Below are 14,061 nucleotides of genomic sequence, written 5' to 3'. Positions count from 1 at the left end.
GGGCATGTTTCTTAAAGTTCAGTGAAACAAAATTTCAATATATGTAAAACGACATAAAAAGTGTTCTGTCTTATATATCAAAATAAACTGTGTCTTGAATATAATTATACACACACACATACACACTTGTGCAAGTATGGAAATTTCTGAAACAAGGCACAGAAAATTGGTAAGAGCGACTGCTTCCATGAGAAGACCTGGAGGTCCGAGAGGGAAGATTCAATTTTTATTTTACATCCTTTTTTACTATATACTCATTCGTTTGTTTGTTTTTCACAACTTAAAAAACAAACAACTAATTTTTGTTGTTTGCAGATCACCTTAATCCAGTCAGTGATTGAGATTCAAGGTGAGGTTTCAGCCTATTTAGGATTTCACTTTTAATGTATAGCCCATCAGAGAACCTAATCTGAAAACTGGAGTATTTACTAGAGCTCCTCACCTTGAAAGGTTCTAAACGTCAATCTGTTTACTTGCCAGCACTGTGTTTTTGCTAAAAATTCTGCTTTGTTTTTTAGCACTTTATCCTCCATTTTGTGCTTAGCTTCTCAGCTTCTCCTCATATCAGTTAATAATTGGCAAATGCCTGGAAAAAAGAGGTGCAGTATTGTTTGGTTCACCTCAGTTCATTTCTTCTCTTGGGATGTTAGCTTCTTCAGTCTGGCTATGCTGGTATGCTTTCTCTTGCATTCAGACAGGTGTTTTTATGTTATGTCTTTGTGTGTGTTTTCCCCAGCTTTTCTGCGTTTTCTCAGCAGGACAGTTGGTCTGACATAAGCTAGTTTATCATGCCCCAAAACAGAAATTGCTAGCTTTTAAATCTAGCACAGCAAAAGCTGTGGAGAGTTGGCTATGACTGTAAAAATGATTTCTTTACATAAATTTTTAAAAATTATTTTGAATTTTGCAATGTTGTTTTTCTTTTCAAATAATTATACGTATGAAAATAAAGTTGGTTACTTCTTTCAAGATTCCCTTAAAATACGGATGTTTTAAGTATATTCTTACTTAGAGATGGACCTCTATATTCCTCTAATCTTAATGACTTTTTTTAAACATGAATTGCAGAGGCAAGTGTCTTTGTCAGAAAACAGAAGAAAAGAACTTCTCCAGAGGATAATTGTGGAGCTTGTTGAATTTATATCTCCAAAAACCCCTAAACCTGGAGAACTTGGTGGAAGAATATCTGGGTCAGTGGCTTGGAGAGTAGCCCGAGGTGAAATGGGTCTAGAGGTATTTAATTCATTAAAACATGATAATCTTCTCACTTTCCTGTTTCCTGTACTGTGCTCTTTACTGATTAAAAAATGCATTGGCTATGACCTTTCAATTAACTTTTTATAGTAATTACTAAAATATGTAAACATTTGAAGAAGATGATTGATTGACATAATCTAATCACATATAAGATTATCAAAACATTTTAAAACAGGATTTTTCTATTTACCTTAGGTTAGTTTTGAGTGCCATATAACTTTTACTGAAGTACATACAGAAAATGCACATATTATATGCATAGCTTAACAGATTTTCACAAATTGAGCACCCATGTAATCACGCATTAGAACCCTTTCAGTTCCTGCCTTTTTCCCCAGAGTAACCATTATCTTGGTTTCTCATTAGTTTTGCCTGTTATTGTGCTTTATGTAAATAGAATCACATATATGTACACTTTGTGAATGGTTTCTTTCTCAACATTGGTGACATAGGCATGTAACAGATCATAAACGTGTAACTCTTGTTGCTACATGTTTATGGTATGTTTATTCTCATTGCTGTATAACACTTTATTGTATGACTATACATAATTTATCCATGCCACTATTGATGGGTATTTGGGTTGTTTCTAGGTTTTGGCTATTAAAAATTGTGCTTCTGTGAACATTCATATGCATATTTTCAGTGAATATATTTACACATTTCAATTGGGTATATACCTAGGTGTGGGATTGCTAGGTAATAGAGTATGAGTATGTTCCATGTTAGTAGATACTGCCAAATAGTTTTCCAAAGTGCTTGTGCCAGTTTACACTCTCACTAGTGGTATGTGAAATTCTTCCATATCTTTACATATAGTTGGTATTGTCTGTGTTTTTCATTTCAGCAGTCCTGGTGGTACATAGTATTAATATGTTGTGATTTTAATTTGCTCCTTGGTGATGGCTGATAAAGTTGAATGCCTAGTCTTTAAATTTTGGATATCTTCTTTTGGGAAGTACTTGTTCAAATCTTTCAGAGTAAGATTTTAATACATTTAAAAGAGCCTTGTTTTACCTTTTTTCCATATGAAAAATTTAAAGTACAGTGGGAAAATATAGAATCTAGATAATGCAGCTGATTAAGTGTTTATTATATATTGACAAACATCTGATATTGGCTAGAAATTATTGCTTCTGATGTGATTACTATTATATTGTCAAACTTATTTTAAGGTATCTCTTGATTAACCTTCCCAAATTAAATAATGAACAATGGAAATATATCTATAATTAGAGGCTGGCTAGGTGAAAAGCTCTGTAATAGACATTAAGAAAGTACAGTAGACTGTCCCTCACCCTTTATGAATTTAAAGTTGACTCACTAGGAAATATTTTATATAAAAGTTTAAGATGATATGTAATGAAAAATACTTGAAAGGAAAATAACTCATCAGAATATTAATAGCAACAGTTTCAAACCATTCGATCACAAATTAAAGTTTTGTATCTACATTTTCTAAATTTGCCATTGTTGCAACTCATTTCTCCAGTAAAAGAATATTTCCAAAAGGGGTGAATTATCCCCAGTAAACTTTGTTTGCTTTTTAATTATCCCGGCATCTTTAGCAGGCAGTTGGAAATGTTGGTTCAGCCATAGAACTACAAAATCTAAATTCAACAGATAATTCAAATCACTGCTGATGCAATACAAGTTACAAGTATAAATCTAAATGAAGCCAATTTAAAAGAGCTAATTTAATTCACAGCTGTGTTCAATTTAAAAATGTCGATATTATTTAGGTCTTCATTTCTTTTTCTTTTTACGGATGGGTGTGCTTCCTCTTGTGTGGCATGTAAGTTGATTAAACTTTAAAAATATGAATTAGGTCATATGCTCAGATTATTTTCCTTTTGAAAATCTTTTAAATTCCTCAGTTACCAAAGACCCATATTAAGGTCGTGAAGTTAAAAAGTCATTATTAATTTAAAAAAAAAGAGAGATGTTTATTTTAAAAGTAAATTGAAAAATACCAGTCCTAAAAAATTATGGAACTATACCTTGAAATGAAGTTGAAAATGAAGAAAACGTTGGTAATATTTACAGAAAGAGTAGTTTTGTCTTAATGTGAGATTTAAAAGATTTTATAAAATATCGATGTTATTCTTGACTCCAGATTGTTTTTTCAGTTGCATACATGATATGTTTAGTAACAAATGTTTTTCCTTTTTCTTTTGTCCTTTGTAAAATTGTAAATAATACTATTTTTTAATTTTATTTCCATTTGGTTTATGTCTAGGCTTTGAAATATCTTTGTTGTTACATACTTGTTTTAAAATATACTATACTAACTATAATACCAATTTCAGAAAATAAAAAACTGCTTTTTCTTTTTTTACCTTTAAGGCAGTAATATTTACAGGCTCTACTAGGGAATTATCTTGTTCATACATTTAATGTTACTATTTTGTAATTCTGAGAGTGATATACGCATACACACATATAAAAATATTATTCTCTGTCTCTAAGTTATTTTATATTGTTGATTCTTGTACATTTGAAGTTTTTATGTTGTTTAATACCTGCTACCCAGTGCTTAACTGAAAAAAAGCATTGCCTACTATCTTGTTAGTACATGCTGTAACAACATGTTAGCATATAACTAGAGCAGTGGTTCTTCAAAGGTGTGTGATTTTGCCTTCCAGTGGACGTTTGGTGATGTCTGGAGATACTTTGGCTGCCACAGCTGGGAGGAGGGATGCCACTGGTATCAAGTGGGCAGAGGCCTGAGATGCTGCTAAACAACCTGCAATGCACAGAGCAGCCCCTTAACAACAAAGAATTATCTCACCCAAAATGGATGAGATAATGTCTAAGGGAGAAGGGACCATTGTGTCAGTAGCACATGAAGACATAGGATAAATATATCAACTTTCTCAAACTTTAGATTTACTTAGTGATTTTAGGATTTCTGGGGACTCTTTTACATTAAAAACAAAACAAAACATAGATTTAGTTGGGGCTAGAATGTAAAATGTGCCTGGAATTTTAAGGTAAAACACAAGCTTTTATTTTAAGGTAAAACACAAGCTTTTATTTTAAGGTGAAACATAAGCTTTTATTTTAAGATAAAACACAAGCTTGTATTTTAAGATAAAACACAAGTTTTTATAGTAATTACACACATACGGAAGATTGTTTCAAGCTCCCAGGCACTTTCCTAGCTTAGGGTATCAGCAGAGAACACTCTGATGGAATGGCTTTAGTTTGAGGCCTGAAGGATGAGAAAGAATCAAGTATATAGAAAACAGAGAGGACAGAATAGATGGCAGAAACAGCATGTGTAAAGGCCCTGAGGCAGAAATGAGCTGAGCCTTTTTGAGGAAATAAAGGAAAAGTAACATGGTGGGAGTATAGAGACAAAGGGAAGAGCAACACGATATCTGCTCGGAGAAATAGGCAGGGGACAGGTGATGCAGGACACTCTTAACCTTGGTTTAGAGTTTAAGTACAGCGGAAAGTCAATGGAGTGAGTCAAGCAAGAAAATGACGTATTCTAATTTGCATTTCTAAAAAACCGCTTTCAATACTATGTGGAGCATGGATAGAAAAAGTAGAACGTGAAAACTGGGAGTCAGTTTTAGGAGATGACTGTGGTCCAATTAGAAGATGGTGGTGGTGGAAATAAAAAATAAATGAATTCAGGTTGAACACAATCACAAATATATAAGTCAGAGCTATAGTTTATATTTCTTATTTTCTGTCTAGTAGTGGGTGCTATATCAACATTATACTGATTATATTTAACTTATAAAATATTTTTCATTGGCACCAATTTTTTCATTTTTAAGTCGAAGGAATCTTTTACTACTATACATAGCAGTTTTTCTCTCTGTTCATATATATATGTATGTATATATCTTCCATTATGCTGAAAAACTAATTCTCCTTTCTTTTTAAGAGAAAAGAAACCATGTTCATCCCTTCTGAAAATGAGAAGATTTCTAAACAGCTTCACCTTTGTTATAATATTGTGAAAGATCATTATGCTCGAGTTTCAAATAATAATCAGATCATTTCTGGATGGGAAAATGGTGTGTGGAAAATGGAATCCATATTCAGAAAAGTTGAAACAGATTGGAACGTGGTAACTTAATGCATGAAACTTTTTTAAAACCTTTGTCATCATTTAAACAGATATATAGATTGGCTTCATGTTCCAGTTGTGTATAATGAGAAAACCATTATATCAAAATTACTTTTAGTAGTCTTTAAGCCTGTAAAAGAAAATTCTGTTCTCAACATTTAATCAACAAGAGCTTAAGAAATTTGTGCATTTATATGAAGGAAATAGTCATTTTCATCAAAGAGACTGGATTTAATGCTTTCATGGGGAAAACTAATCAAGTGACCATCCCATGTGACTGATTTTTGCACAAATATGTAAAAATATTGCTGTTTAATTCCTTTACCAATATTTATTGATTGCCTACTAAATACAGGCTGTTTGGGTGTATAACATTTAGTTCAAAGTCCCAAGACCTAACCATTTAACACACTTTCATAAGAATGTGGGTGATTTGAGCAGTGATATTATTTCTACTCTTGTGTCCTAAAGACGAAAGAAATGGATGCAAGGACTATAGTAACAAGTAAGAGGCTTTGCTTTTAATCTGACCTACTCCTTAGACACAACCAAAATAAACTCAAAGTTATTCAAATGACCTCAATAATCTAGCCATATTTTTGATAGATTTTCATAGAGTTAATGAACTTATAGGGAACTTTTAATGTTAAATACCATGATGTTTGAGTGAGAAGGGAGTTGTTCACTTGTAAGGCATATTGGATAGATTAAAGAGTGAGTCACAGATTAACAGCTGCTAGTGTGTATGGATATCTACTGAATGCCTATCATAGAAGACACACAGAGATGAGGTCCCAGCTTTTTTTTCCCAATCATAAGATTTTGTTCTAAAACTTACCTTGGTGATCTTTTTGTACTAAACCAAGAATAACTTATAGCATTATTAAAATTGTGGATTTAGGAATTTTCTTCTTTAGTTAAAGAAGGGCATAAAAAATAAAGAAGATAAAATTTCAAAATTTGAATCTGTGTTGGTATCTCTACCTGTGATTATATAATTGATGAGCGATACTGAACTTCTTCTAGAAGACTATTCTTATCCAAAAAATTCCTCTGAACAGAAAGTAGGATAGGATAAATTTGTTACTTATCTAAGAACTAGTCTATAGTTGCTGAACTGAAGAAAAAGCATGCCTTTCTTCCTAACCAGCAGTATTAATGTAGAAGGTAATAATGGAGAAAAAACTGTGATGTAGAAGATGTGATTTTTCTGAGAAACAGGTCTGTTGTATGGCTTATTTTTTCTTTGTGTTATTCACTCTTTGCTTCATCAGCCAACATTTACTTAGTGTCTGTTGTGCTAAGCGTTGTTCTCAGCTACATGCATAAAAAGATGAGGTTATGGTTTTTGCTCTCAAAATCTAACAGGGGAAACTGAAGCATAAACAGTCATCTTAACCATGATGAAGAGTGCTATAATAAGGATATCATCACATTGCTATGGAAACACCGAGGAGGGAGTAATTAGCTCAGGCTGTGGGAGTTGGGCAAAGCTCCACAGAGCAGGTGACATTTGAGCTGGACGCTGAAGAATGAGTAGGTGTTCATAAGGCAAGGGAATAGCAGGGGAAGAGCATGGAGTACATGGCATAGTTTGAGATTTCTAAATAGAGTATTGTGGTCAGAGAGGGTGTATTGTATGAGAAAGAGTCAAATAATGTAAATGAGATGCAAAGGCCATTAAATAAAAATCAGGCCCTTACTCAAATAAAGTTTATGCCTTGATATGTTTTTATGAAAGGCATCATTATTTTAGAAGCTAACCGAATCAATTTTCAGTTACAATATTTAGTGCCAAATGAAGAAAAATACTAGAATCTTAATTACACTTGTAGGGACTGATAACTCAAAAGTAATATATTGCCATTAATACATGAATATTCCACCTAAATCAGTATTTTTAGTTCTATACTAGCATGTCCCCAATTGGGGATTTTCTAGGTTCACCAAATAGAAGAAGCCTATTTCTCACCACACCTTTATTCAGCAATCTCCAACCTGGAATCAGGATGCAGTTCACGTGCATCCTGCTCTCAGGTATTTAGAACAGAGTCTCACTCTCTTGAAGAAGTAGCCTCCCTGGAGCACAGGGACTTACTAAATTTTACTAGTTAGCAAAAACATTGTTCACCAAGGTGTGGATTTGAAAGGAATATAAAAAGCTAAAGCAAGAAAACAGGTATACTTTTTAGTAGGCAAGTGATAACACCTTGATCAAATTGATGTTAATTGCTTCCTCAGTAGACTCTCCGCATCTGCCCTGGTGCCTTTGAAGATGTTCTCCATTTTGTAGCCAGAAAAACATTTTCAAAACTGCAGTCATCACTGAATACTCTTAGGGTACAGCCTTGTCCTTCTGAGTCTGGCCCTTGCCTTTTCTCTGGCTTCACCTTGCGCCATGCTTTCCCCTTACTCTCTGTATTGCAGCTGCACTGCCCTGCTGCCCTCCCCACAGGACCTCCTTTACTTAATTCGTCTGTTAGATTAACTTATCCTTAGAACTGGGCTTAAGCTTCACTTCCTCAAGTCCCAGCTAACCGGATCCATTTCCCCTTTTATTGACATACTGCACCATGTACCTCTCCTTCATGACATTTATTTAACAAATATTTGTGAGGGGAGATTATTTGTCTCTCATTGGCTAGATTGTAAATATTTCCCGGACAGAGACTGTCTTTTTGTATTCTATAGTATTCATAGATCTATGATAGTGTCTGATACATAATAAATGTTTAGTAAAGTTTGGTGAATGTAAGAAAGATTGTATATGGCGTAAGTTCTCCATCACTCTAGGGCTGTAATAGAGCACCATAGTAAACCCTGTCTTCATTCAGACTGTGTGCTTTGGATGTTCTTAGATACTTTGCAGTTTTGAGCAGTTTGTCATTCTCTTTGTCGCTAGAGTCACTTTTTGGTGCCTGGCATCATGTCAAGAATTGACTCATGTAGTCATTCAGCAGGCATATATATTGTCAGATGTTGTGTTTGGCACTTAGGATGTAATGTTGAATTAAGAGGCGAGCCTCAAGGTGAGCATAGGCTAGTGAAGGGGAAAGATGGGTGGACCAGCTGTTTAACAGATTAGTAAGATAAGTGCTAGAAGCATATAGAAGGCAGCACTGTCTTTTGAGAGAAGGCCTTGCAGAAGAAGTTATACATGAGTCGGCTTTTGGAGTGGGCAGAGGGAGAGTTTCTCCTGACGGGGACAGGATGTGGAAGGGGACCATGTTCTGGGGCATTAGAAATAGCATGTACAAAAGCACTGACATGAGAAACATCTAGTGTATCCAGGGAAGAGTAAGTAGGGAATATGGGGGAGAATAGTTGGAAATGAGACTAGAGAGGTGAACGTTGTCAGGCCCGGAGACTTTGATTACCTTGCAGTTACATAATAGAGAATCATAAGAGTTCAGGCAGCGGAAGGACATGATCACACTAGTGATCCAGAGGTAATTCCAGAGGCCACAAATGGAAAAAATCGGAAGCATAGTATAGAAAGATTATAATGCGGACTGACAGTGATTCATGTTTGATGCCAGTGATAAAACAGAATAACCAAAAATAAGATTCATGAGCAATACCAGTTTGCCAGATTTAAACTAAAATCTCTTGAAATACAACCGCTCTGCTGTAGGAATGACTGACTGCAGCGTGTCTTCTGTACGGTGAATGTAATTAGAGCTAATCTTAGTAGACTAAGCTGAAAATAATTTTAAGAGCATACTAGAGAAAACTTCAAATAGCACAGTACGAACCAAACCTCCAGGAACCTACAGTAGACAAACCAGCCTGGCATGTAGTAATCAGAAAATTTCTAAGTGGAAGATATTCTGTAGAATGTAAAATACATAAAACTGACATGAAAATTGTTCTTGGTCTTGAAAAAGGTAATTACAGTCACAACTCAAAGGACAAGTTTTATTTGTATACATGGTGAGTCGTATAACAGACCTTAAGTCACAGACACACCAGTATTGTGTCCTTATAGATGCCAAAGAGGGGTAATTACATGTGGGGCACTGAGGGCTGCTATATACAGATTTCAGTCCATAGGAGAAAATCTCTCTGACTTCTGATTTTAATATCACTGCTGCTAGAGTAAGGGTAGCAACACTCACCTCTTAGTAGTCCCATAAATTGCAAAACCATGCATGTAGAACTGTATACAATAATAACACCAATGGATTTAAAAAGCCAACAGGCAAAAAATTTTCTAACAGAACTTCAAGAAGTGAGGAACCTTCAACAGTTACAAAAATGCTTTTTTTTTTTTTTTTTTTTGTCTCAACCAAACAATTGAATATTTGAGAGCTTATAGTATATTTTTCTACTAAATTATAATTACTGATTCTGTTGGTATCATACATAGGCAGGATCACATATGGAAGTTTATATAAATCCTGTTGTTTCGGTGCATTTCACATTACCAAACTGAGTATACATATTATTGTTAATTTCCTACTGCCTCTAAAAATGCTGAGTTAAATTGGTTAAAATGCTTATATTATGTGAAAAAGATTACATGTATTTTTAATATAGCCTGTTTTATCTCCATATATCATTATTTAGCCTGAGACCTTTTATTTGTTCATAGTATATTTGAACGTTTATTTAAGCACTTAAAAATTGAGTGATGATCCATCATTTAACTATTTAGATTTTAAAGGCTGGTGCTTTTAGAACTGAAAAATGTAAGTCTTAGAACAAGCAATTCTCTGACATGTTCTGCGACTATTACAAACCTTCTATGACAGTTGAAACCACAGTTCTGGCCCAGAGCCACATGGTATAATTAAGACATTTCTTGGGGTAAGCTAGAAATTTGAAATTAACCTGACTTCAGTCTATCATATTTTATAGTCACACTTTTGGGGAGACATTTGAAGCTACTGAGCTCTGAAAATCTATATGATATAGAAATATATACTGAGATATGAATTTGAATGTATTTCTGTCTTAAGATTACTTTTCCCCTATCTTTTAGTTTCTTCCAACCACCTTTCTTCCTGTAACCCCACTGTTTGGCTCATCTTTTCCAGATAATCCTCTTTACTATCCTCTTCTTTGAAGGGCTAATTAAGCTATGGATAGCCAGTAGTTAGGATAGGTGGAATAATCAGCTCCCAAGGGAGCATTGGTGCATTCCTGAGTCCCAGGTTCTCCTTACACAAACTCCTATAAGAGGAGTTTAACATGTAGTATTAACATGTGAGCATCAAAGGTTGTTATAGTGAGGTTGCCCTGAACTTGAGTGGAGAAGTTGACAGTCCCATACGTCTAGGAGTGTCATCCAGAACAACAGTAGTTGATTATACATATTTAGTTTAAGGAGTTCAAATATTTTTCCTTGGAAAGTGATTGTTGTTTTATATCTCCAGCTCACTGATTTTAAAAACTTTCAAATTAACTGACAATTTAACCTGGAAAAAAAGTATCTATAGATTGCCTAATAGAATAGAATATCATTAGAACATTAGCAGTGATTAATTTCTTACTTGATAACTAAAGACATGGAGTAGAACATTTTCATGCAGATGTGTTTTATATGATACTTCAAACTATTTGCTCCTGAGAAGTGAATTTGACATTTCTAAAAGAATATGTATGTGCGTATACAAATTAATACTTAAATACTATTTATTAAATTCTTCTGTGAATCCAGAACCTATGCCCCCCAGAGAGCTTATGGCTTGCTTAAATTAGATCATACAGGTACACCTGAAATAAATTGAATAAGGGAATATTGGCAGTTCAAGGTGGGATTAAATTCTGGAGGACCATGAAAGCTAAGAGTTTGGATCTAATGCAGGAGCCAGGTGCTCACTGTGCATTCTAGACCAGGCAGATGATATGAGGGAAGTGAGATTTTTAAAACATTAATTAGGCAGTTGCAGAAAGATGAGCATAAAGTCGTGGCTGTAGTGGTAAGTGCAGTATAAATGAAGAAAGGGACTTTTTCAGGATTTCAAAGAAATGCGTAGCTTATTATGGGGAATTTGGAAATCAGGGATTTACGATTAAAGAGTCAGATTCTTAGGAGTTTGAGCCTGGGTGAATGGAGTTATCTGTGAAAGACCAAGGCTGTGGATGTCAGTTTTCATGTCATCATCTTAAAAAGTGTAGGTGATACTATGAGAGGACATGAGCTAGAAGCAGCTAGTAAAACTTGGATGCCTTAAATAGTATATATACATTTAAAGTTGTAAGGGAACATTGATGGTGAAGGAAGCATGAATATTACCTTTTAGACCATTACTTAGCAGTAACTGAGGTATTTGATTTAGACAATATGGCCCATCATTCTAGGAAAGTATATCTGAAAATCTAGACTTTGAAAAGATAAATTAATGAATAATTGCATTTAAAAGGATTCTGTATTTTCAGCAGGATTCATCATAAAGTTCATTTTAAATAGCTGGACCTACTCATTTAAAAAAGAATATGATTTATCAAAATTTGTTTAGCATGCAACCCTTTAGGGCTGTATTCATTGGGCTGTCTGTATTCAAGTAATGTCTTTCTTCCAGAGCAAAAGATGCTATAGGTAAAACTACTAGTAAAATTTTTTTTAAAAAAATGTTAGCAGTAAAAATCTTTTCAGTGAGGAAAAATTCCATTTATACATAGAACCCTGTGACAATAAGACTGACTATATTAATTTTCTACACTATTTCATTATTTCTGACAGTTCTTTTTTTCCTCATTTGTAGGTGTATTTAGCCCGAAAGGAAGGATCATCTAATGCTTACATTTCCTGGAAGTTTGAATGTGGGTCAGTTGGCCTAAAAGTAGATAACATTTCCATTAGAACAAGTAGTCAAACCTTTCACACTGGAAAAATACAGTGGAAATTGCGATCTGATACAGCACAACTAGAACTGTCAGGCGGTAAGCATTTGACTGGAGAATTAATCGTGAGTGTGTATTTAACATCCTGAAAAGTAATTGTACTTATTTGAGAGAGAGTTTCGAGTTTTTCCTACCCAAGAATTATTCATAATATTGCAGTAAAAATATTTTTTTTAAATTAAAATCTGTATAACCTCATTCTAATAGAAGGGCTTAATTTTTTTTTTTTGAACCCCAATTGGAGGGGGGAAATTCTTTTTTTGTTTTCAAGGGCCCCTTTTCTTCCTTGAGGTTTATTTTTTTTTTTTTTTTTAGGGGTTGTTTTTTCCTTCCAGTTAACTTTTTTTTCTTTAAGTTACCAAAAGCAAAGTGTTATTTTTTTTTCTTCCAACAGATAAAACTCTTCGTTCCTATCATGATTTTTCTGGTGCCACTGAAGTTATTTTGGAAGCAGAATTAAATGGAGGAGATGGTGTTGTTGCTTGGCAACATACCCAGCTGTTTAGACAAAGCTTAAATGACCATGAAGAAAATTGTTTGGAGATAATTATAAAATTCAGTGACCTTTGAGAACCTGAACATTATAGAAAAGCTGGCAATAATCAAGGACTTACCATGTTCCAAATTAGTCTCTTGGTTCTGTGCATGCTTAGATGGCAATTTACTACTTTCTGCTAGCATATTTCTTTTGCTGGCTATCCATCATGTAACCCTCATAAAAATATGTCTTTATACTATGGACCGTAATGAAACCTTGAATTAAAAACTCCCTTCCATATGTGACTATAATTTAGAAAAAAAGTCTTATTGTCCCACTTTGAGGTTTTAATCTAAAAGACGTAAGTATGGTTTTAAAAGTGAAATAAAGGTATTCATGATGAAATGCTATTCATGATTATGATAAAATCTTAAGCTAATTGATATTTTCTGATCAACCATTCATTTCTTCATAAGTAATTGAATTAGCTTTCCTAAAATTTTTAATTTTTAATAAATGTGAAACTGTAGTATCTCATAAGTTATAATGCATGAAAAATTTTATGGTTGAAAATACATAAGCATTTAAGAAATAAAATGAATTATTTTGCTTTATATCTTTTTAGTGGTTACTTTGCCTAAGTAAAAACCTTTGATAAGTATGCTAAACATTGAAAACTGCTTGAATAGACAAGAGTTATGAAAGATTTAACATTGACCACATGAATTCAAAGATATAAATCCATATATAGATACTTCAGAAAATGCTTTACTTTTGAGTATTTTATCTACCTCATTGAATAAAATACCTATCTTGACTTTGAAACCATTTAACTACATTATATAGTATTTATATGCTATCTCAACAAGAGGTTTTTGTATGTGTTCCGTATAACCTCTTCAATTAAATTTAGTGACTATTAAGCATTTGTGTGCAAAAGCATTGTGACAGCACTGTGAAGGAGGCAATGGTGAAAAAGACATGGCCCCTGTCTTCTGAATGCCTTTGCGACGTTCTGCAAAGTGCGTTCTCAACTCTTCATACAAGAAAAGTACATCCTCAGAGATCCCCACTCTGTAACTCAGTAAAACATTCATATGCATTATAAAATATGTACTAAGATCCTGAAACAAAGTTTTTATATTTATGTTTTGATTGTAGTCAAACTCAGTTAAGGATCACTTTCTTGCTAAAAAGTTACATTTCAAAAAAAAGTAGTTCGTGCATCTAAAGTTATTACTACGTTTGAATATTAGAAAGTTTTCTAGAATTTTCAGACTCTTAACCATAGCATTGTATAGTGGCCAAATACGTAAAATTGGAGAAACTTGATTCTTAACCTGTCTGGTGTTATTTAATATTGGCACATGAATATTTAGATGATCAAGTG

General features: G+C 33.8%; 1 protein-coding gene across 4 annotated transcripts in view; it reads left to right on the top strand.

The window, feature by feature from the left end:
* Positions 1 to 13,285, top strand: part of NGLY1 (N-glycanase 1) — a 52,415-nt gene extending 39,130 nt beyond the window's left edge. Inside the window, exons 9-12 of one of the 4 annotated variants that reach the window (XM_011358466.2) lie at positions 1,069 to 1,233; positions 5,159 to 5,344; positions 12,055 to 12,232; positions 12,588 to 13,285. In XM_011358466.2, the coding sequence (XP_011356768.1) occupies positions 1,069 to 1,233; positions 5,159 to 5,344; positions 12,055 to 12,232; positions 12,588 to 12,763 (705 nt within the window). In that variant the 3' untranslated portion in view covers positions 12,764 to 13,285. The remainder of the gene's footprint in view (positions 1 to 1,068; positions 1,234 to 5,158; positions 5,345 to 12,054; positions 12,233 to 12,587) is intronic. The other 3 variants (XM_011358548.2, XM_023532405.1, XM_011358634.2) reach the window with 3 other exon arrangements.
* The last annotated feature ends 776 nt before the right edge of the window (positions 13,286 to 14,061 follow it).

The sequence above is a fragment of the Pteropus vampyrus genome, unplaced genomic scaffold, assembly GCF_000151845.1.
Source record: "Pteropus vampyrus isolate Shadow unplaced genomic scaffold, Pvam_2.0 Scaffold1, whole genome shotgun sequence".
NCBI lineage: Eukaryota > Metazoa > Chordata > Mammalia > Chiroptera > Pteropodidae > Pteropus > Pteropus vampyrus.
The sequence above is the reverse complement of the archived record's forward strand: the minus strand, read 5'-3'. Positions and strand labels throughout refer to the sequence as shown.